The 25,114-nt window shown below is 36.4% G+C and overlaps 1 protein-coding gene and 1 long non-coding RNA gene across 2 annotated transcripts in view; both read left to right on the top strand.

The window, feature by feature from the left end:
* LOC101737162 (carcinoembryonic antigen-related cell adhesion molecule 1) overlaps window positions 1–25,114 on the top strand; it is a 47,456-nt gene that overhangs the window by 15,985 nt on the left and 6,357 nt on the right. Inside the window, exons 2-5 of the mRNA XM_004929394.5 lie at window positions 9,254–9,375; window positions 13,822–14,030; window positions 16,890–17,100; window positions 23,059–23,186. Of these exons, the coding sequence (XP_004929451.1) occupies window positions 9,315–9,375; window positions 13,822–14,030; window positions 16,890–17,100; window positions 23,059–23,186 (609 nt within the window). The 5' untranslated portion in view covers window positions 9,254–9,314. The remainder of the gene's footprint in view (window positions 1–9,253; window positions 9,376–13,821; window positions 14,031–16,889; window positions 17,101–23,058; window positions 23,187–25,114) is intronic.
* LOC134199894 (uncharacterized) lies at window positions 589–2,122 on the top strand. Its single transcript, XR_009974562.1, has 2 exons — window positions 589–813; window positions 1,913–2,122. It is a non-coding gene; the product is annotated as an uncharacterized LOC134199894 (long non-coding RNA).

Here is a 25,114-nt window from a genome sequence, read left to right as displayed (position 1 = left end):
CTCAAGGTACCGGAATCGGACACCTGTATTTATTTTATTTATTTATTAATTTATTATTAACATAGAAGTAGAAACACAATCATAATGTGCATCTGTGCTTGAACTAGGTGATATGTATTGTCTGATAAATGTCCAGACCGACGTTTTATAGTAGTCGATTTACTTGTTCTTAGATATTTTAGACACTAAAGAAGTATCACATGTTCCTTGCCGTGATACTCATACTTTTCGCTGAAACAGAAAATAAATATTCGGGGAACAAGTGCATAGTTACAAAATCTTGTCTATAGAGAAGAGAGATATCCTGTGCAGCACAGGTAAGATTAAAATTTTTCCGGTACATTGCGGGCACTACCTCACGGTTGAAGAAGTATCTTCAATGTATAAGAATCAGAATGACTTCGCTGAATTTAGCACAAATTACAATCACGCCTACCAAATTACTGAACGTGTATTGATGTTAACCTCTGCAAAACATCGCGCAAATATAATTTGGTGTTTTATCTGTGCTTCCCCAAACGTCTTTACGATTGATATCGCTTAGTTTCAAGTTGTTGGTCTTTTGATTTTACAGGGTATAATATCGATTCTCTTCGGTTTTTGCGATTCGTAGACATGATTAAAACTACTTTTACGGCTCATTCTAGGGTTTTTTATTGTTATTTTGTTATTTCCGACGTTTCGAATGCTTTATGAATTTCATGGTCACGGGTGACGGACTTTTGTGCACAGTAAATAATGTATGTATAATGAGTTATCGATATAACTATATATCGACATTAAACTGGCGTTTATAGATGGCTACTAATTTAAGTAAGTATTATTTTATTACATAATAATATAATATTAAGTTGAGTGTTAGTTTTGTTTTGGCATTTTTTTTTTCTTTTTCTCATTAGATCTATGGATAGGTGAATGACAACACGACTCACCTAGTGCTATGTGGTTTCCGGAGTCTTTAAAGTTCACACCCATACTAAGATGTAGAAATAGACAGAACGGTGATACCTTTGTTTGTTTTTTTTAAGATTTTAGCTTTACGAAGATTCTCTCACGGGGAATACACTTTCTACCATCTACGCGTCTAGGCGAACACTTGTACTTAGCCATGGGACTGGGCAGTCTATGTCCTAAGGTTCAATCTCTTTCTATACCAATCTTCATACAAATCGGTCGATTAAGTGGATTGGGCATGAAATAGTACCACAACCAGGTTTCCTTTCGAAAAATTAACTGTATTTGCTATGTAACTTCTAACTATTAACAGAAGAAACGAAAATAGAAAAAAAAAAAAAATTGGTACATCGAAAATTAGCGAAAGAAGAAAGCCTTACGCTGAACATTGTTGGTAAATTATTATTAATATTATTAAATGAAAAAAAATTCAATTAATCAATTAATTAATCCTAAAAAATGGTTATTAATGTTTTTTATTATTCTTCTTTAGTTACGGCCCTTTCTATTTTTGTAATAATTATTTTTTAATGTACACAATTGGGGATTTCACTATTTGTTATAATATGTATTGATATTATTCCTTCAACTTGAAACTCTTTCCTGAAGACTTTGTATTTATTAAGTATTTTGTTATGTACATATTTCCTTACAAAATGTGGTTAGAATCTATGGAATAGAAACACCAGCGTAGTCGGAAGGCTTTATAGGATTACAATGGGCATTTCACGCAAAGCTACTAGCTTTCCTTCACGTAGAAAAAGGTGTATATCCTTAAAATAACCTTAGATGACGCAATTTCAGTAGGGGACAGTTCAGAGGAGGTGGAGTTCTTTATAAAGTTTGATAGTATTGGGAAAAAATGTTATTGATTTTTCTTTTCATTTATGACCTAGATTTCCACATTGACAACACATTATCAACAAATACATAATTATGTTCTCTTTTTTGGATTTAGATGTGATCTTTATGAATAAAACAGTATGATAAAGAACGCTTATCTGAGATTTCAATCAAAATGAATAAGGAAGTTAATGTGATTACAAGGAACATTCAACTCAACGACAAAAATAATAGTTCTTTAAATTAATTATTTTAAAATTTATCAAGATAGTTCAACAATATATTATTACAATTCAATGAATAAATCTAAACAAAATCTGATAAATGTGTATGTTAATAACATCCAGCTTAGATTTGATTCGTTTGTTTTTCATTCAGCATCTTTCGGTGGAAATGAAAACGTCCGAACGCAAATAAAGCAAGAGTGATGAATGCATTAGTGAATTAATCAAACAATGCTTGAATTCGCTATTCGGGATCGTTCTATCGTGCTCCGAATGAACGCAAAACGAATAAGTCTGAACACAGAAATCAATTCGCTTCTATTTGTGTCATTTGATCTATTATGGTCGGGTTAGGTCAGAATGGTTCGCACTCGAAGCGTGCCCACGTTGGGAGCACCCGCGGCGAGATCTCATCGCGGTGCTGGGGAGGGACCTCTCCTTGCGGGCTGTCATTGCCCGCATGCTAGAGGACGAGAGTTCGTGGGAGGCCATGGCCAGATTTTGCGACCTGGTCATGGCGTTCCGCGAGGCTGAGGAGCGCGAAAGGGAGTGGGATCCCTCTTCGGCTCCTCAGTGAAGAAGGTGGGGTGGGCGACACGGGCACGATGCTCCCGTTAATCTCCTGTAGGGACTGTTGGGTACTGGGTGCGGGGGCGCCCGGTGCTCTGCTGTCGGTTCCGTGGTGAGGCGGCGCAAGGTGGCTCCTATGCGCCACTCATGGTGTGTTTCCCGAGACGACGTCCTATGGGATCTTCCCGGGGATGGGATCCCGTCCTATTGTCAGGACGGGTACCGGCGACGGCGAGCCTGCGGCGCGCATTGTGCGGTACCGTAGGTTTCGTGGAGTCGGAGTGGTGGAGCTCGATGGGGTTTAGTCGGTAGTCGGTTTTGTGGGGCGGGTCCTGCGTGGTAGAAACCGCGCAGTGCCCCGCGCGCCTTTCTCAAGGCGTAGTCTCCCGGTAGGAATTGGAAGAGGAGGAGGACTTTGGTCTTCCTTTTCTCCCTCTTCTTCTCTGGAGGCGCCGGAGTCCGACATAACCCGGTCTATTACCCCTCTCGACCGGGTATGCGTAAATGGATTCCCCAGCGTTAAAAAAAAAGATCAGAATGGTTATTTATGTGGAAATGTGAAGTACGTAGTTTTAACATAATTAAAAATATTAATATGCTGTTGCTTAATTTGGCAAGCTTTTTTCACCGGATCTTCTCAGTGGGTCGCGTTTCCGATCCGGTGGTAGATTCTGCAAAGCACTGCTCTTGCTAGAGTCAGTGTTAGCATCACTCTGGCTTGAGCCCCGTGAGCTCACCTACACACGTTAGGGCGAAGCTGAAATAGCCTCTTAAGGCTATCAGCATAGGTAGGAAAAAAAAGAAACCAAGTAGTTTTTATCAGAGTTAATGAACTAATTAATCGCAAAAAAAAAATGGAAGTCACATGCCTAGTTTGTTCACGTACAGAAAGCAGATGTAGTAAAGCTAATGCGTGCGGTGTGCCCACTGACTTTCTCGCCGGATCTTCTCAGTGGGTCGCGTTTCCGATCCGGTGGTAGATTCTGCGAAGCACTGCTCTTGCTAGGTCCAGTGTTAGCAACACTCCCGGTTTGCGCCCCGTGAGCTCACGTACACGCCAAGGAGTAGCTGAAATAGCCTCTCAAGGCTATCAGCATAAGTAGGGGAAAAAAAGAAAAAAAAAGCGTGCGGTGCTCTTAGTGGCTTTGCCACAGACGGGTCGCCAAGGGAATGCCTGATGACCACTTCCAGGTTACAATAATGTAGTATCATGCAAATATTCACCGGACTAATGTAAGGAGTCTCCAAATGGGGTGAATTGAACTTGGTTCAATTCAACCCGTTAAAGACACAAGTTTGCGCGTTCACTGCGAAGAAGGACCCCTTTGTCATGGCGCCGCAATTCCAAGGAGTATCCCTGCAACCTTCCGAGAGTATTGGGATACTTGGGGTCGACATTTCGAGCGATGTCCAGTTTCGGAGTCATTTGGAAGGCAAAGCCAAGTTGGCGTCCAAAATGCTGGGAGTCCTCAACAGAGCGAAGCGGTACTTCACGCCTGGACAAAGGCTTTTGCTTTATAAAGCACAAGTCCGGCCTCGCGTGGAGTACTGCTCCCATCTCTGGGCCGGGGCTCCCAAATACCAGCTTCTTCCATTTGACTCCATACAGAGGAGGGCCGTTCGGATTGTCGATAATCCCGGTCTCACGGATCGTTTGGAACCTCTGGGTCTGCGGAGGGACTTCGGTTCCCTCTGTATTTTGTACCGTATGTTCCATGGGGAGTGCTCTGAGGAATTGTTCGAGATGATACCGGCATCTCGTTTTTACCATCGCACCGCCCGCCACCGGAGTAGAGTTCATCCATACTACCTGGAGCCACTGCGGTCATCCACAGTGCGTTTCCAGAGGTCTTTTTTGCCACGTACCATCCGGCTATGGAATGAGCTCCCCTCCACGGTGTTTCCCGAGCGCTATGACATGTCCTTCTTCAAACGAGGCTTGTGGAGAGTATTAAGCGGTAGGCAGCGGCTTGGCTCTGCCCCTGGCATTGCTGAAGTCCATGGGCGACGGTAACCACTCACCATCAGGTGGGCCGTATGCTCGTCTGCCTACAAGGGCAATAAAAAAAAAAAAAAAAAAAAAAAAAGGAGAACACAACAACGTTTGATTGAATGAACGTGAACAGGCCCAAACGCCAAACAAAATGTATAATGAGACACTTTAAGCAGTATCGAGGCACCAAGGTACATTTCATTAATCTAAATGACAGATCACCGCTATTCATCTTATTTATAGGATTGCTGGAAATGTAAAAGAAGTTCAATTACATCTTTTTATCTTAGGGTTTGTTAACGGAAAATAATGCATTATACATACAGTAATCCCCCTTATAACACGGTACTCTTATAACGCATTTTCATATTACGCGATTTCAGTCCTTCGTATAACATGGGTATTCCCGCATATAACGCGGGGATTTCACGCGTTATATCTGTGTACTGTGAAATTTATAATGATTTATATAGTTCATAATTAGTTTTGCGGAACTTTGCACATTGTGTCAATTTTATTGTTCTAAAAGTAAATGAAATTAATTTATTAAAATTGTGCTCCTACTTTTTGAATTGTAAAAGCGTTGGTTATATTATATTACATTTTTATATATATTATATTTTTACATAACGCGTTATATGGGGTCATACAAGCGCGTTATGCGAGAACACTCCTACAACGCGCTACTAATCTACCGTGTTATAGGGGGGATTACTGTACTTCATCTGATTATCATTTAAAAAGTTTAAGCGACTAGACCAGGGTTCAAATCCTGAAAGCATCTATATAAATACGTACCAGATTAATGTTTATAAATGACTTACGCTGAAAGAATGATCTTGATGATAAGCAACATCAAACCCACAAAAATTTAGGTTTGTGTAATCAATGGTGGTGTAAAACATTATGTAGGTACAGCGTCACTTTTCCCCCGTAAATCTCCATTGAATTGTTATGCCATCCTAGGCTTGGTCGAAGGTTTTTGAGCGATAATTAATTTTACCGATTCAAATCCGATTTGATCTATGTACTGCGCCCAACGTATAGGCGGAATTTCTTTGATTTTCTTCTGTCCCAAAACGGACCCAGACTACAAAGACAGGTATCGCTATTTTGACTAGTTTTTCCCGTGGTGCGGCTGCTGTGTGGTTTGGAGGATTGGGCTCCTGTTAAACAATACAATGGAGACTTCGACTCTTGCGATGATGTAAAACATTGTCACTATCCCAAAATTACAGAGGTCCCTTGTTTGCAAATAAGAGGAGAAAATGATAAAAGGAGTAATTTCCAAAGTAAAAAAAAAAACTTCAGCTTATTAACCGAAATGTTCTTTGTTTGTTTGTTCTTGGAAACCAAACAGGATGTCGTTGGTTTTTAACTTTGTACCGAACTAAGGAGATATCAAGGTGCTGAATTTTGATTGCGATATAAAAATCGTTGAACTAAAAAGTTTTTTGTTATATGAAAAAGATAAGATTTGTTTACACAAAAAAAAGAAAATTTAGGTTTTTGATTAGTAAAAATAAATATACTTAAGCGTAGATTTCTCGAAAGTAATCTATGCTTTTAATTTTAATTTAAAGATGAAGTTAATTATTTTGAATATTTGATATCATAATATTAGTGTAAATAAAAATTGTTGTAGTCGTAATTAAAGTCATAGAATCATAATTAAAAGAATTACCTGCTCTGATTCTCATTATAATTTGTTCTTATACTCATAAGTAGCTTCGCCAAATAAAATTTAAGAGAAATGGATTTTTTCTATGAAGTCATGTTATACTTAATTTCAAGCAGTTGCAGTTTCGGCTGTGTGGTTTCGATCTAGAATAGCAGCACCTATTTCTTCCCGTGGGTGTTGGGCTTAACGGAAACTTGACAACAGCGTTCTCAGAGTTATTATACACGCGTACTGCCATCGCCAATTGACATAAATAGTAAATCTACTCGGAGAAGTATCATCATCCTTTCTGTCGCGACGTAGTTAAAAAGATGGGACCTCGACGGCTGACACATGAAACTTCGACTTCCTGTCTTAAATTGAGTCCATTTAAAACTATATAGATTTATAGCTTCTAGATCTAATTTTTATTCAAATAGAGGCTTTACTCCTAAATGAGTAGAACGGCGACCTTACACCCAGTATTGATCAAAATACAGGAACAATAATAGATTAAGATAGAAAAAAATGATATATTATATATTCCAGAATATCTAAATTGCTATATCTCAATCACTACTATAGTTCAATTATTTCCTACTGTTCGAGCAATAATCGAAATTGGACCTTAATCACAGACACCTCAAGCCTCAGATTCATTTTATGTTTTACATTTGTTTTTTGACGTTCGATAAAACATACGCGTTTCCAAAAACGTTTTAATGAAATAATAAATATTTATAGCAATAATGCGAAAAAAAAGGAGAAAACGCTACTAGTTAAGTTTTGATATAAATAATGTATAGGTCGCAATTTCAAATAGATAATTAATTTTAATATGTATTTAGTTGAAATCGTGGTAAAGTCTTTATATCGAAGTCAGAAAGTACGATGAATATCCTTTATACCAAATCTATTATCAATCAGTGACAACCTAAGTATTACGATATTGCGCAATATAGCCTTAAAATAGAGAAAGGTTGGCTGATATATTAAAAAAAAACTTGTAAAACAGTTTTTAAAATAACACAATTTGTACATTATCATATATAACATTAGCTATTTCCAAACCATGCAACCTTAATACAAACTTCCGAATCAACAAATTGAGCCGTGCGTGAAACTAAGTATTACGAATTCGATGAAAATATAAAAATAAGATTCAAAATAGCTTTGCCAAGAAAACTCTACTGCAGTTCCACAAATTTGTTTAATTTTTTTTTTCATAGACCTCGTCATGGACTTCTCGTCCTAGATGCCTAGTCTTCTCGTCGTAGACGCTGTATATAAGCAATCTTAATAATGTCATTAATGCATCTAGAAATTTACTGACTGATAGTGTATGGATCAGACAGTGACAGCACTTTATCCCCAGAAAATGCAAATTATTTCATTTAAAAGAAAAGGCGTATTTCTTTAACGACTTTGAAACCATTGTGCACGTCTAGCAGATAATAAAATGAGGCAACACGTACACCGAGTCTGACTTTAAAAAATAAAGAAGTTAAAAGTGAAATAAAAAATAATTTATTAAGTCCTTTATTAATCGTAAAAGGAAAATCTCAGGGTCTAAAATATGATGTATAACGTTGGAAGCCATCTGTCTTGTTTACACTACGCTTCTGGTGAGGACAAATTGTTTCATTTCCCTTCTATATTACGTTGAACGTAATGGCTCTATTGTTTAATGGACAGTGACATGAGGCCCATTTACTTGGTCTACGAAGTTTTTGCTGTGTTATTGTGTAAGAAATGTATGTCTACAATTGGTTCTTAGAGTCAATTTTCGTGTTGTTGTTTTTATTCTTGTATTGGCACTAAGTATTTCATAGAAACAACAAACGGTCTGAATTAATTATTATCATAACATGGATGTTATAACATCATTAGCTTGATATGTAAGATCTTACAGTCAAAAGTGGTAAAAGTGGAAATGCCTGAAAAATTCCTTACAAGACCTATGGTTGAAGTTTCAATTGTATCCTAAAGCCGCTATTCAGTCGTAAACTGGAACACGTGATTACTTTACAGTAGTAAAAGGCAAATTTCAGTAACTAGCCGTATGACCTCCTCGATGTTTAACTTTTATACATTGATATTCTTTCATTGCGAAATTCTTCGTGTGAAAATGTATTGCATTTTTTAATTCCTAAGATGACGAGCGAGGATACTTAATAGTTACCTACCTACACGATAAAGTCTGAGAGCTCTTCAAATTTCGCTTGAAGAATGATGTGTCGTATCACTCAGGAAATAGTCTGAATGGCGGTATAATCTAGAACTCAAGTTAGTAGGTGCTAAAAATTATCGCTCGAAACGTACTATTCATGAAAATCAGTAGTTCCAAGGACTTGGAATGCACGGAAGGAATGTGAATATTTATTTTGATAATCTGAGCCTATCAGCAGAAGATTTAAACTTTTACCAGATCGCATCGCTTGATTGAAACACGCCGGGAATCTTCCATATGAGGCGACTGAACGGTCGAAGGACCACTTGAGCGGTCGATTAGTTCTTTTGTCGTCTATTTTATATATGAACAGTCAATTCGTTCCTTGTCGTCCCGTTTGTGTCCGTCTTTTAGGAAGTCAAAAAATGTACTGTCACGTACGCTTTCGTTCCATTCCTCTTTATTTTTGAATTCTTGTCAAGTGTCTGTGTTAGTCTGTGTCTATGTTTAGTCGTTGTACATAGGTCTTATGTCCTGTCAAAGTGGTTGTAGGCCACGACAGGCGACTGACAAATAAATGCAGTACTGTCGTATAAAAGTGTATGCAAATAATATATTTGCCATTTAAATCCATATACTTAGAAAGCTATACATTTAACAAATAGCATGTTGAATAGTTGATGGCCTCAGAAATTGCATATAAACATACCGTACAATGAGACAAGAAAGCAAAACACTATAATCGAAGGTGAATGTCAACCAAAATAAACTTCAATTCCCATCTCTATCACCGTCTGCGTCTAGGTTATCAGAGGTTATTAGATATTCTTTTGTTCCAGGAGCAATGATCCCCGCTCGTGAGCCGGAGTGATGACCCTTCACCCTTCGAGCTGAGGTGCGATGGCGCGCACTGCGGGTGCCGTCTGCTTGTTCACGGTTAATTTGTTTTCCTGCATTATTGGTGAGCCATACTTTCATAACCGATGAATTTATGAGCTATTTTAGCTGACCTACTTTGAGAGTACCATGTTTGTTAGACCTATTGTGGAACAGAACAGTGCTTCGCTATATTTTGGGAATACCATAGTTATCAGTTGTGATTTTAGATTACCTATTATTTCAACTACTATTTACGTTAATTTGTATTTACTTTTGGCTATATTTACATATTCCTAAAAGCAATTTGTCAGTGGTTTTTGTTCGAAAAATAATCCAAAAATACTACTAAATTCTGGCTACTTCTATAAAAACGGAAACCCATTTTTTGTTATGTTCTTTAAAAAACAACCCGTTTTATTTTAATAGACAGTGTTATTGGAAAAAAGCAAAAAGAGTATAAAAGTGTGTAATCTAATTTTAGCTTTTAAGTGTGGATAGGATAGCATCTCGAGTAATTATGTCACAAGTAATTATGTTATTATTATGAAAAACGTATACTCGTAATGTAAGATGAGTAGTTTTGCAACAAATAGGTTTATAAATAAATGATGAATAGGTTCCTTACACTATTACAAATTGAGTATAATATTTTCAGGGTTACATAATATATGTCGGTTACTACTTATTTCATCATAGTTTTTAAATACCTGAATATGTTTGGTGTGAATCTATTTTAGATAGGATCCTCACATCATCCCGAATGTCATTGCTTATAATATTATTTGGTAGGACAGTTAAAGTTTATTATTATTTTAATTTCTAACATCTAAAACAAAATTTTAAAATTTAATATTTTTTGTGTTAGAAAAAGTCATACTTTGCGTTTGTCTTCATACTTTGTGTTGTTTGATTGATTGATTGACAATTTGAGATTGTTTGATACACTTTTAAGTATAAATGATAAGCTATAATTATTTTGAATCCGCATCATTAGTTACTGATATCCAGCTGATTGCTGTAACAAACAGTTCTGCATTCGAGTTGTTAGCTAGGAGAGAGAGCTTTTTTATTTAAATGCCTTTGGACTGCAACCTTAAGTTTCTAGGTGGGTGGCAGCTTTTACGTTAAGTAATCTGTGGGCTCCGATTACCACGTCAACGTCAGGTGGTTTAAATTGACTCCCAGCGATAGCTTTAAAAAGCTGTTGTTTCTACGGCTTGAACAAATAATAAATGGAAAAATACGTGTTTGATACACATGACATAGTAGATACAATTTTATTAACACAGTAAGTAGAAGAGGATAATTTTTGGCTAATGGTCAATAGTTACCGTCGTTCAAGGATATTGGAAAAACCAGACCACTAGCTATCGCTGAGGAGTCTACAAAAATAGTTATGTCAGTCTTTTGACACCCCGAGGATAGGAATTTGTTTTAGAATTGGTACATGATAAAAACGATTTTCCGAAATGCGCTGCAGATAAACGCAGTCCTTTCAGATGTTAAATTGGAGTTTCAGCCTTGAGGTGAAAGCAGCAATTCCAAAAGAAATGTGATAATTCTAATTCTACATTTATGAGTGAACCAAAAAGTCTAAAAAAGAAAACTGTTTTTGAATTATTATTCTCATAATCCTCTCGCAGGTCGGCTGGAAGAGATTTCTTAAAGAAATAAGCAGTGCCTTTGTACATAATTTTCCTATTACTCTGTACTATGTCTTATTTTTTGTGTGTACATAAATAAATAAATAAATAATAAATAAAACAAATAAAAAATTTACTCTTCGAATTATTGTAGGTAACTAAGCTGAGCCAATGTTGTAACAACAATCTGAATTACGTTGGGCCTGAGTTTAGTGTTGGACCACGCAATCAAGGTATTAGTTTCGGGTGCTAATATGCGGAAACATTTCGCTACTAAATGTTTAACGAGAGCAATAAAACAGGACTGACACAGTAGTTGAGTACTAAGTCAAACATTTATTAGGAGTGACCAAATTTTGTCACGGATTGTTATATTTTTCTGTTTAGATGAAATTTAAATTTCTTTGGATAGCCTATCTGCCTTCCCTAAGCGTCTCCGATTTTTTGTGTAATTCGTCCTTTACAGTGGTAATACCAGATGGTGATGTATTTCCGTGTTGGTGAGAAACCATTGGACATTGCATACGTTTCTCCGTATCATATTTTTTATTCGCTGTATTTTTAAGATATATAATAATAATATATTGGTATAGGGAACATGCAAACAGGTTTCAAGATAGTTTATCAGAAGCATGTTTTCAACTGTTTCGACCCAGTATGCAACATAAATAAGGATAACGGATTTTCATTTTGTGTATTTTATTTTTGCTGTCTTCAATTCAAACGTAGGCCCAAGATATCGTATGCTGTCTTAAATTATGATTCAATTAAGTTTGATTCTTTATAAAGTCTAAAAAGAAGAATTACGTCAATTAAAATTATTTAAAGCAAAAATTGAGATTTAATCTTCTTTGAGGAAATTCATTTCTTCGGTAGTATTTCATGGCATTAAGCTTAATGTAATCTGATGTTTAAAGAATATTAAATTGAATCAAACCATTATCGGATATGTAGGGACGGAAGCAGAATTTAATTAAAGTGGCTATCGAAATTTTAGTAAGAATATATTCAAATTAATGAAATGGAATCAAAATTTCGACATTCTTGTCGATAATGAAATTGGGTATTCCGAGTCGCTCGGAACAAAGACATTACAAGTACTAAGTAGCTACGGTAGAAGAATCTAATTTGCTTTGTCTGTTTTGTTACTGTAGTTCCGGAATACTTTAGGGAGCTAAATTTGAAACACCCGAAAATTTCAAACCTAATTTGATCCTTTTAGTTTGGAAGACAATGCCATTCTGGAATAATGTATCAAATGATCGTTGTTAAAAAACAAAATATTATTCTTGTATCGATCGTTGTTTTAGGAGCTTGTAAAACGTAAAGGTTACATTAATTTGCTTTCATAAGACTTGTAAAATTAAAATATAAGAGAATCATTCAGAAATACCTTTTTATTTTTACTAGCGACCCGCCCTCGCTTCGCTTCGGAAACATTAAAACACACATGAAACCAAAAAAATAAAATAAAAAATAAATTAAAAAAAGTAGCCTATGTTCATCAGGGACAATGTCGGCTTCTAATGGAAAAAGAATTTTTCAAATCGGTCCAGTAGTTTCGGAGCCTATTCGAAACAAACAAACAAATATTTCCTCTTTATAATATTAGTATAGATAACACCATCAAATTTCAACGATTGGCACTACAATACGACTATTCGTATTATGTAGTAAGTTTCTTCATTAAATTAATCAAATTATCGCTTGCTTATTGTGTAACGCCCGCTGTCTAAATATTCACTAACTTTTGATTTACGATTACGTTTCCGTGAACAAAAGCAGCGAAATATTGAAGTTAATTTCGCGGAGTTCTTTGCTGATTTCAGAGAACGTGTTTTGTTCTGTTGGTACGCAACGCGCCAAAAACCTAGCTGGTTACGACCGAAGTTTGAGCAGTAGAATTATTGTGTGTAGTGTTGTTCAAGCCAAGACGTTGAAATGTGGGAGGGAATGAAGACACAATTTCTCTTTGGTCGTTAACGCTGAGATACGTTAAGATAAAAGATACGAAATGAAATTCATCACAATTAAAAGCCAGTTTTATGGTTTCGTCTTGGGAATAAAATTCATTACTGAATTCGAAGTTTCGAGACTTGCGTTTTTGTGGTAACGATGGGCTGCAGGTAAATTTAACGTCAATGTTATTAAAGATGATGCATGAATGTTTAAAAGTATGTATTAACTCTTTGATGAACTAGATTGTGATTGTAATTTTTAAGTTTAAACGTCTTTAAAATATAGTTAAACTAAGATTGGCTTAAGTCATAGTAAAATGTTGTTCCATAAAGGAGATGAAAACAAATTTAGGATCAGTACTGTGTCTTCGTTTCGAATAACTTATGGTTTGATTAAAGTAGTTTGATTAAACTACTTATTTGAAAAAAAATGTTTACTTAAAATTCGCGGCTCGCACTCGAGAAAACATAAGGAAATAAATCACTTTTAAAATAAGTGGTTCTACGAAATCATAAACCCCGTATTCTTCTCATAAGGTTTATATTTCAATAAGTCTAATTGCTGCTAATCCTCTCTTAATCCTAATCCTTCCCCTCTGCTAATCCCAGCAGTTTTCATATCATGTGGAGAAAAAAAGTATTTTTTTTATTTTTTTATTGCTTAGATGGTTGGACGAGCTCACAGCCCACCTGGTGTTAAGTGGTTACTGGAGCCCATAGACATCTACAACGTAAATGCGCCACCCACTTTGAGATAAAAGTTCTAAGATCTCAGACTAGTTACAACGGCTGCCCTACCCTTCTAAACGAAACGCATTACTGCTTCACGGCAGAAATAGGCAGGGCGGTGGTACCAACCCGCGCGAACTCACAAGAGTCCTACTACCAGTAAAGATTTATATAATTAAATCCAGTATTTGTTCGCAGTTTGTCGTCAAGACAGTGGTAATAATCGGCCTCGAGATCAGAGCACGGTTTCTGAATCGTCAAGGAGATTTCGGACCGAGTTCTTAGAGGATTGGCCTCAAGCCCCTGGCGCACCATACTTCGATCCCAGTACTCCGGACAACGTCACGGGACTTGTGGGACATCCTGTGACTCTTCTGTGTAAAGTAAAGAATCTTCAGAATAGAACGGTTAGTAGTATTCTATTTTTGAATTTTTTGAACTTACAGCATACCGGAAACAGAACAAATTAAAATAATAATCTCAATATCCTCCAACATGTTTATTATTTTTACACTAAAAATCAATATACGCAAGAATCTAAAATAAAAAGATAGCTAAGTGATTCCCTACAGAAATGACTAAGTTAGAATAGTTTCGATTTTTGTGATTTATATAATAATATGTAGTTAGATAACACATAAAGCGATTGTGATTCATGATGTTGTCGTCATTAAAATATCGTTAGTAATATTTAGATTGGGTGTGCGGGAGAGATAGATGTTTCTTTTCTTTTGTTTTTGGAGATTTTATTAGTATTTGAGGCTTTTACATCTTCACCAAGATAGAAAGGCAAGCTCAAGGCCTGGCCAGAAGGCAGCAAGAGGAGGCACATATCTGTGTGTATTCTCCATGTATCATAAAAAAAACATGGAGTTGACTTAAAATTACTTTGGAAATTTTCACAGGATTTCATAGCTACTTTTTTGAATATTTTTCAAATGTCTCATTACTGTCAAATTAGGAAATAAACACATCGTATCAAATATTAGGAGAGAAGAGCAAATTCGATAGCTTGCACGATTCGGAAATTGGTCCAATTTGCACTCCGAGTTCCAATATTGTCTCACTTCCATTTTGCCTGTTTTGATAAAGATGTTCAATTTTGTAACAGGTGTCGTGAGTAAGCAATACTCGTACAATCTCGTACGAGTATTGTAATATCCAATCCAGTATCAAAGAGGTAGTTTACTAGTTTCATACTAGTTTTATTCATGAGCGAAAATTCGAGAACTTTCTATTTCGCTTCTGTGTTTGTCTGATGAATAATATCTGTCATATAGTGATCGCAATAGTGAGTCTTTTCAATAAATAATTATATTAGATTTAAGTTGTTCGAGATCATACGTTTGTCGATGATACAATAGTCATAAAAATGCGCAGGGTTAACTTTTCATATTGCATTTTTTTTTTATTGCACGCAACAAGTGAACAAAACTTATGTTTTTATACAAAAATACGATAGATAACTTATTGTTAGGGACTTACAAACAAGAAACATTTAGGACTGTTTATCAAGGAATGCTTTTGAAATAAGCCTCCGAGCATCTTAATTTGTTTTTTTTTGGAAGAAGGGTTCTGTATCCCTTTATCGCCATATTATTATGTTGCGACCCTTCTCAAGTTAGTTGGACGTTCCAATCCAGCAGATTAGTTATCGAGGATACCATTATGATTAGCCAAAGATGCGAAATTATTCGAAGCAAAGGAACGATAATATATATTTAGCGAGGATATTTGGTAAAGTTATCTGTTTGTCCCTGTTATTTAAAGCTCATGTAAATTTTTTTTTATTCACATTATATTATATTATTATTATTCATTATTATACTAAATGTGCCTTGCAATTTCACCTGCGATTAGTTTTGAATTAAAAAGAAACGGATCACGTTGCATTTTCATTTTTTAAGTCCAATTTTCCGTGAGGTATTACTTGTCTCACTCTCTGGTTCCATAAACTACCAGTCCTTTAGCAACGGTTACCATGGCAACAGTTGCTATGCTCTTAGATTGCAAACATAACGTTGGCGATCGTAGATGAAAATTTCATTCTGGTGGTGATTTACGTAAAATCCGTTTTGAGTGAGCGCTTATATCGTAAAAGAAGCATCGTGCCAAGTTTATAGTCTCCATATCAGAGCGATAGTTTTGGAAATATCGTAACGAATGCTATATGTATATATAATAGATCAAGATAGATATGACCTATATATATTATAAAGTTGCTGTATTACAATACTGGCTATTTCAAACCTAATTTGTATATGGCTGGCAATAAATTCTAATTTAACTAAATTTTTTCTCAAACAAATATAAAATTATATTTTCAAATTCAGAACTTTGTTTATTGATTAGTGTTTCCATTACATTTGTATCTTTTTCCTCCATTTCATCACGATACAAATTCGATTTATTATGGAACACGAGTTCCGTCGCGGCATTAATGCCAGACAAACGTCTCACAGCATTAATTATGTGTATGGAGTGAACACTACAAACAAACGCGCGACTCGCTATTGGTTTAAACGCTTCCGACATTTCAATTTTGATCTATAAATATTACCCCGAAGTTGCCGAATATGACGAAACAAAGGCGATTGTGGAAGCTGACGATACTCAGTGTTCCGCTGTTAATAGTGGTATAAAAGAGGTATTTGTCCATTTCTGTCAAATTGGCAAAAAAAAAACTTACAAGCGGGTGTCACATGAACCGAACGATCGCCAGTGGGAACTAAACGAGCACGTTAGGTTATACGTGGCGGTTCCTCCCGCTGATGGCCATGGGGCGAATAAAATCGTAAGAGCGAGCGGTTGGCGGTGTATCGCATCGCGAGCCGATGGACGAGCTCACAGCCGACCTGGTGTTAAGTGGTTACTGGAGCCCATAGACATCTACAACGTAAATGCGCCACCCACCTGGAGATATAAGTTCTAAGATCTCAAGTATAGTTACAACGGCTGCCCCACCCTTCAAACCGAAACGCATTACTGCTTCACGGCAGAAATAGGCAGGGTGGTGGTACCTACGCGTGCGGATTCACAAGAGGTCCTATCACCAGTAATTACGCAAATTATAATTTTGCGGGTTTGATTTTTATTACACGATGTTATTCCTTCGCCGTGGAAGTCAATTGTGAATATTTTTTAAATACATTTTTGGGACACCGGACGTCTTGTCCTTTAGGCCACGACGACTTCTATTTATCACCTATTTATCGTTTACCTTGAGTCTAGTATTGAGACGCTTTTATTTGTGATTAATTTATTAGGTATCATGGGTGAGGCATCGAGATATCCATTTGCTGACTGTGGGACGATATACTTACACGTCGGATCAGCGCTTCGAGGCGCAGCACAAGCCGCGCTCCGAGGAGTGGGCACTTCGAATCCGCAGTCCACAGCGACGCGACTCCGGCCAGTACGAGTGTCAGATCTCGACCACACCACCCATCGGACATGCTGTCTTCCTCAATATTGTGGGTGAGTTTTGATCTTTCTCGTGTCGCAATATATATTTTTTTTAATGTTTGCATATTTGTGAATTGCGTCAGTAGTTTTACTGTTAAACTATGTATGTATAACTCTAAGTCTGTAACTTTTATTCTAAGCATGCCGCTATCACAAATTGTGATTTAGAAGTGGTAATGCGTAAAGTAAATCTGCACGGGAAGGTTCATCTTGTTTATCTTAACCGGTAGTAATAATGCGATCCAATTTGTTATTCTATCAAATCGCAGCTTCAACTTTGGAAGAACATCAGATGGTTGCAACACCTAAATCTAAAATCTTGTTTTTTGTGTTATTTTTTGTGTCAAGTTGGTTGTTGTCAAGTCGTTCGATTGGTAATCGCGATACTCTTAACAAATATACGTACAAGCTGTTAAAATTGATATGGAATATCTAACGTATCATGTTTGGAATAAATTTAAATGTTTGAAATCATTAATATAGGTAAACCAACATATGTAAATACTTATTCTTCTTGTAAAAGGAAACTAGTTACAGTGTACTGAAAATAAATGCAACGGAAATGAATTTTGTTATGCAATAAACTGTATTTAATTTATATTAAGCTGTACACAAATTTCCATGTGATTTGTGACAACCACAAATTTATACTCTTTAATTACAAAACGCAGATATTGAAATGATATATTCCAAATAATAATAAAAAGGTAGGCAATATTACCAGAAATCCGTAATGCTAAGCTTCTATTCAGAATACATGTTATTCAATACTCAATACAAAAGTAAAATAGCTATTTGGGCATAGTCCAAAGCACCTGAATGGCGTACGATTCAAATAAGTTATTTCGGTATTCCGTGGCGAAAGAAAGAAGGAAAAATCTCGCTGCGATATTTCAATGGAAAGTTCTGGAAGTGGGAAACCGAAGTTAAATAAACAACTTCGCTCTTCTATGTGAATTGGTTCTTCACGTTTCGCACGGTGAAGTTTAAAACTACAGGGATGTCTAGGACACAAGAGCTCCAGACAAATGAGAAACTGCTCTCGTAAAAAATATATTGTAATTAGGTTTCAATCACGGAATAGATAAATAATCTATTCCGTGGTTTCAATGGATTGGTACACCGCGCGTAATTCGTTTCCAAATGATTCTTGTCCACCTGATGGTTGTCTGGAAGAGATCGCTCTTAGCGATAAGACCGCCAATTGTACTTTTTTTGTATTTAATGTATCGCACTGTTTTTTTTTTTTTTGTACAGTAAAGAATACTCTCTCTCTCTCTCTCTCGCTATACATAATGTATTATAACTGTAACGTAACTGAAAACCGTTGTCAGTTCAGTAAGATAACGTTATTGGCATCGCTAACAGGCACCTATCAGGTATTGAGATTATTTCAGATAACCGAATGAACAATAACCAAAATAATTATGCCTTCTCTATCTTTCTAAGTGATTCTTGAACGTACATAACAGAGACGGAGCGAATATCTTCGTTTTAGGAATATTTATATAAACCGAAGACGACCTTATGTCTATTAAGCTAAAGCTACTTCTGATGTTGACAAACAAAAATATTAGACACATACTTTGTTTTGCTCGAGCCGTGTAAAACTTTTTTTTTTAAATAGAATTTGTGTGATATTGATGATTGACTTTAATTGTAGGCATTTGCGAGTGTTGTTATACGTATACGTACAATATTAAACTAGTGTGAATATAAAATTAAAAAAAAAAACATTTAAGATCGGGAATAGCGGGAACCAGATAAAAATAAGGTCTTTTTTTTTCCTACTTAAGGTGATAGCTTTGAGAGGCTATTTTAGCGTACAGTTACTGGTGGTAGGACCTCTTGTGAGTTCGCGCGGGTAGGTACCACCGCCCTGCCTATTTCTGCCATGAAGCAGTAATGCGTTTCGGTTTGAACTATAGTGAGATCTTAGAACTTATATCTCAAGGTGGGTGGCGCATTTACGTTGTAGATGTCCATAGGCTCCAGTAACCACTTAACACCAGGTGGGCTGTGAGATCGCCCACCCACCTAAGCATTAAAAAAAAACCTTAAGGCTCACCTAGTAGGTGAGCTCACGGGGCTCAAACCTGACGACGTTGCTAACACGAACCCTAGCAAGAGCCGTGCTTCGTAGAATCTACCGGATCGGAATAACTAAAACATATAAAACGGACCTATATAATAATGGTTCCATTTTCGACACATTTTTGAAGTGAAGATGTAACTTTTTATTGAATATACAAAAAACAAGGTGTGTCCCGTAATTTTAATGACATTAATAACATAGATGGGTGGGTGGTGGGTGAATAGAGGTGGGTGGCGCATTGTCAAGGTGGGTGGCGCATTTACGTTGTGGATGTCTATGGGCTTCAGTAACCACTTAACATCAGGTGGGCTGTGAGCTCGTCCACCCACCTAAGCAATAAAAAAATAAAAAAAACATAGATTTCAAAGAAGCACTTTTTAAGTTTTTAATCTTGCGTATTAATTATCACTAGAGGTCTATCACTAGATTACGGAACTGGAAATTATTTTTTCGCTGCAACTTACTTGTCTTCAAACTTCGTATTGTCATTTCAGATTGTACTAGACAAATATACGAGGCTAGTTAAATTGTTTGTTCCGACCCAATTTCAAAGTGCTAATCTAACGGTGAATATTTGCTTCCACCTCGGAAAGTTACATAAGTGCCGGGAAAACTTTCTTATGTATTAATGAAACTATATAGAGGAAAATTTCGGTAAACAATACTCAATGTGTGTTTGGTGAGTTATTTGTTTTATCATTAGCTACGTCCAAACTATTATGTTAAAGTAAATATTTGGGTTTTTGTTACAAGCATAATAGATTATATGACGATTTATATATTTATTACATTTTTTTACAGACTCATCATAATATTTTTTTTCTTTTAATTCCAAAGCTGATTTTCTGAAAAAATAAACTAGAATTAATTACAATTTACGTATTTTTAGCTTACATGGGTAAGTGCAGCCACTGCTACAATTTGGCCTATTTTGCCTAAATGCGTTGGCTTGGCTGGGTTTTATTACAAACAAACTAGTCCTTGGTCGCGAAAATGGTTTGGGCACACTTGTTAGGTGTTTTTGGTTTCCTGAACTCAAAAAGAAAAAATATAACGCTAAATAGGTGATCCTGTATGGGCTATCCATCTATAAACGTTGTTCATTTGTCCGTTACACAGATAATATATGAGATTTTTGTATGAATTTTTCGAGTACAAAGTTAAGCTCCCGTTGTAAGGGCAAAAAGAAAAAATAGAAATCGTGCCTTCTCAAGGGTCTTTTTTATTTTACACGTGTATATACAAATACAAAAAAAACTTGCTTAAAAATGTATTTAAGTATATTGTGAACACACATAATACAATAGATAATTATCGTTCTCGAGTGTTGTGTTAAAAATGTGTAAGAAAAACCTTCGTTATCAGCCGGAAAACTAAGGATCCGATAATTCGCAGCTATGCGATTTTAATAAATCTGTACAAAAATTCATTAAGCGGTAGGTACTTTCTTTCATTTGCCGCGATGAAAAAGACACCGTGGAGCACATATTCGTCCGCTGCACTGCCTGGGTGGAACAGCGAGTCGCCCTCGTCAGGTTGTGGGGAGGACCTTTCGCGGCTGACCATCGTGCATACGATGCTCCGCAGCGCCACGTCTAGGAGACGATACTCGACTTCTGGGATTTCACTATCTTGCAGAAGGACTTGACGGGACAAGATTTTTTTTTTATTGCCTAGATGAGTGGACGAGCTCACAGCCCACCTGGTGTTAAGTAGTTACTGGAGCCCATAGACATTCACAACGTAAATGCACCACCCACCTTGAGATACAAGTTCTAAGGTCTCAAGTATAGTTACAAAGGCTGCCCCACCCTTCAAACCGAAACTCATTACTGCTTCACGGCAGAAATAGGCAGGGTGGTGGTACTCACCCGTGCGGACTCACAAGAGGTCCTACCACCAGTAATAAAGGACTCACAAGAGAGCTCTTCCCTCTCCGCAAATATCCATCGCTGTCGAGCCGGGGTACGGCCCATCTGAAGGGGTATAAGCACTAGCGCGGTGCCCAGGTGTGACATTATGAAAAGAGTGACCGCCAGCCGGTCACACACCGTCTCACAGGATTCTATGCCGAGACGGCTGACGTTCCAGAGCCTTCGTTTCGCCTCGAAGGCTCCGTCAGTCGGGCATTCTTGGGGTGGCTGCGCATCTGGTTGTAGTGTTGACCGCGGTAGCCCCCTTAGATGCTCAGGTTCTGACCTCGGGGCGGATCGGAGGCTAGGATGAGAGTGTGGGAGACTCTTTTAGTGATTAGGGCCCTAAATTTAATCCATTAGGTCAGCAGCGTGCTCTCAGCATCTACGGACCATCTACATAACACGCGCGCCCCCTAGGGAACTTCGTAGGTTCGGCTCCCGGCCCAAAAATAGGCACTTTCTTTGATTTACAACTCAGTTTCCGTGAGGAGCGCTCTGATTTATTTAAGATGACCCAATCCTTTTTGTTTAGTACCATCGCACTAACCACCACACAAGTACAATCAGGCCTTACTTCCTGGAATCATTACATTCATACATCTTGAAAGAGACACAATTTTTGCAACATTTTATCATTCGGTTCTGGAATGAAGGGCATTCATGGCATTCTTTCAAACGGACTTTTAAAAGATTTCATAGCGCTCAACATCACCTCAGCTGTAGTATTCACGCTGTTAATGAACAGACGGCAAGCTCTCACAAAGGCAGCATTAGGTGAACTAAAATAGGCTACGTAATTAATCCTTAATAACCCACGTAAATAATTTTAACGCAAGGTTGATCACTTTGGTTGATAAAGGTTGATAAGATTCGTAGTGGGTCCTAAATAATCCACATAAAATATTTAGTATGATGTCTTATGAGTCCGCATGGGTAGATACTACCAGTCCACCTGTTTCTGCCTGAAAGCAGTAATACATTTCGGCTTAAAGAGTGGGGCAGTCGTTGTACTGTAAAAACTGAGACCGTACTCATGTCTATGCATGGGTAGCGGAATTTTTGTTGAGATGTCTATGGACTCTGGTAACTACTTAACATTGGGTGGGCCGTGAGCTCGTTCACCCATCTAAGCAATAAAAAAAGTACAAAATGATATTCAGACAGCTTCTCTGTCAGCATTCAATAGGCTCAGTACGAACCCTTTTCGAAGAATACACAAGAGATACAACACCTCATTTCGTTTCCTGAAGCAAATACGAACAAGTATTCAATAGATCTGTATTGAACGTTGTAAATTTGTTACGGACTTCAGTAAAACGAGATCCGAATTCTTTTACAAAAGGTTATATAGGTTTCCCTTTACAAGGTTCGCGCCTCAGTGATCGCTCCAAACCTTTCAGGCACATCTGTCTCTCAATTTCTTTTACTTGTTCAACTTTTGTCTGTTTGAACTAATGAACAAAAAGTCGTAAGATGTCTTCCGTGAAATATGCTTCTTATCTCAAGTACAATATGAGCACGTTTTTCATTTTTTTCTATTGTAGCTTTTAGCTTTTAATATTGAACACTTGAAACAATTGGAAAATACTATGAATATTTCACTGAAAAAAGAAATCATAGCTTAGATAATTGTTTATAGATTTTTTTCTTGTAAGTTAAATGAGAATACGCTTAACCTGATTGTGAGTAGCCGTTATCACTTGTGTACCACAGTAATACTAGAACATAAGGAGTTTAGAGATAATATGGTGGTATGGTTTATGGGTCCAAATTCTAATCACTTGTTGAACTGCGATTGAACTTTGGCAAAGAACTTACAAAATTTTAAACGGGAATTTATTTGGCGGAGTCCTTAATCTAGCAACGACTTTCCGCTACGTGGCTAAAATCTTAGTGGCTAGTAATAAATAGTGATAAATCAAAGTTCAATCCAATAAATAGTTACTTTTTTGTTCACAGAACCCGAGACAGAAGTATTAGGTGGACCAGATATATTTATTTACGCTGGTTCCACTATAAACCTCACTTGCATTGTTCGGCACACTCCAGAACCTCCAAGTACAATTAACTGGTCACATCGAGGGAAGGTAAGGCACTAGTAAGGATATCGTATTGCTAGGTATAGTTTCGATTATTTCATAAAGTGCAACCTAGATTTCAAAACAGACTATTTATTTGAAGAATGTTAATAGCAGTAACAATACGTAACTACGTATGTACTATTATTAATCAAACAATTTTAAAATATACTACAATATCAATAGTTCAAAAATGATTAAGGCGGTAAAAACATGTTAATTTTTATGTGCTACGCAAAGAAAGGCCATAGATATTTTAATTTACTTATAGTTTTGAGCAAAATTTTATTACAGACAATTGGGCTAAGTGTAAGCCTACACGGATAGGTATCAGCATCCTACTTATTTTTGTCACGAAGCAGATATAGATTTCGCTTTGTAGGGTCGCACAGCCTTTAAATTATACAATTAAGACTTTAGCTTGTGGCTTAATAATGGTGACGATAGTTAAATTGTGATGCCCGTGCACCGATAACCATTTAACACAAGATGTGCCGAAAGCTCTTTCACTTATCAATTCAATTTTTATTCGTTAAAAACATGACCGAAGAAGACCCCGTGCAGCTTATATTCTGAGAATTGTAAAATTGCATTTAGAAAGCCATTGAAAGTTTTAAGATATTTCAACTTTCAAAAATTTTAATTATGAAATTGCAACATGACAAATTTGAAATGATAATTACTGGAAATAATCAAAAGTTGATTGAGAATGTTAATTACTGGAATGTGATAACTGAAAATTCATATTCAGTTTTGATTTAATTGGAATTGGACGATTCGGTTAGAATTATTTATATTTCAAAAACATTATTGTGTTATTATGCACATGAATATTTTCGTATTGAATTGATATTTATTCCAATTACAATAGATTTATATATTATTATATTTATCTATATATTATATATTATATCTATTTCTCCCTTCAATCTCAATCTTTAGGGGATATTTAAGTGAAAAGATAATCGACAGTGGGAGTTACTCCAAAAGTCCTCTATACCATCAGCAAACTTTTGTTTACCCCAAAACATATTTTTTTTTTTATTATAGACTGAATCGTGAATGAAAAATACTGTGATATTATACATAAATGTGTTTTGGTTCGTCTATAAGTAAAAGGTGCAAGTTATTATAAAAATGATCATAAAAAGCTCTATTACAAAGGCTTTTCCCACTTGTTTAATATTAAAAAAATTAATTAGTGATAAACATTTAGCGTAAGTTTGAATGAAATCGTAATAAAAATTGTAATTAAGTAAGACGCTGTTAAGATATTGTGAACATTATGAAGTTAGAAACGTAGGCTCTTTTGGAGATTTATTGTCAAATAAATTAAGTTAAACAACGGTAGAGAAACTTTCATTTAGTGTTTTCACTTTTATTAACAATACATTTGGTGCTTTAAGTAAATAAACTTTGAGTAAGTTAAGTGTTTGTTGAATTGTGTTATTTTTGTAAAGGTTATTCACTCGATGGAAAATCTTTCCTTAATGTAAGGAAGATAGCAACGGATTTCCAATTTCACATTTCTTTGCCCTAAATCGATAGGTGAGCTCACTTAATGTCTTATCGCAGCGTCACAATTCGAATACTTCCTCCAACCTTGACAAATGAGTTCAAAGACTCAATTGTGTTATATAAGGCTCTTTCTTTAGCTTCTTTTCCTTTTATCCGAAGCGTATGAATGCTTCGCGGCATAATAAATAGACTGGATGGTGGTACCTATTGGCGCCGGCAAATAGTCCGCCCTATCTTTAGGTAATAGGCAAATAAAAAAAAACACGTGTTGCACCTGGGGACTGGCGCGGTAAAGCTATTGCATAGGATTTTTTATCAATTTATGCAATTATAATTAGACAATAATAATTTAATATTAAAACAATAATAAAATAAGACCACGCGAGAGAGAGATAGGCAATCTATTCATGATGCGCCTG

Source organism: Bombyx mori, chromosome 12 (genome assembly GCF_030269925.1).
Source record: "Bombyx mori chromosome 12, ASM3026992v2".
NCBI classification, from domain to species: Eukaryota; Metazoa; Arthropoda; class Insecta; order Lepidoptera; family Bombycidae; genus Bombyx; species Bombyx mori.
The sequence above is the reverse complement of the archived record's forward strand: the minus strand, read 5'-3'. Positions and strand labels throughout refer to the sequence as shown.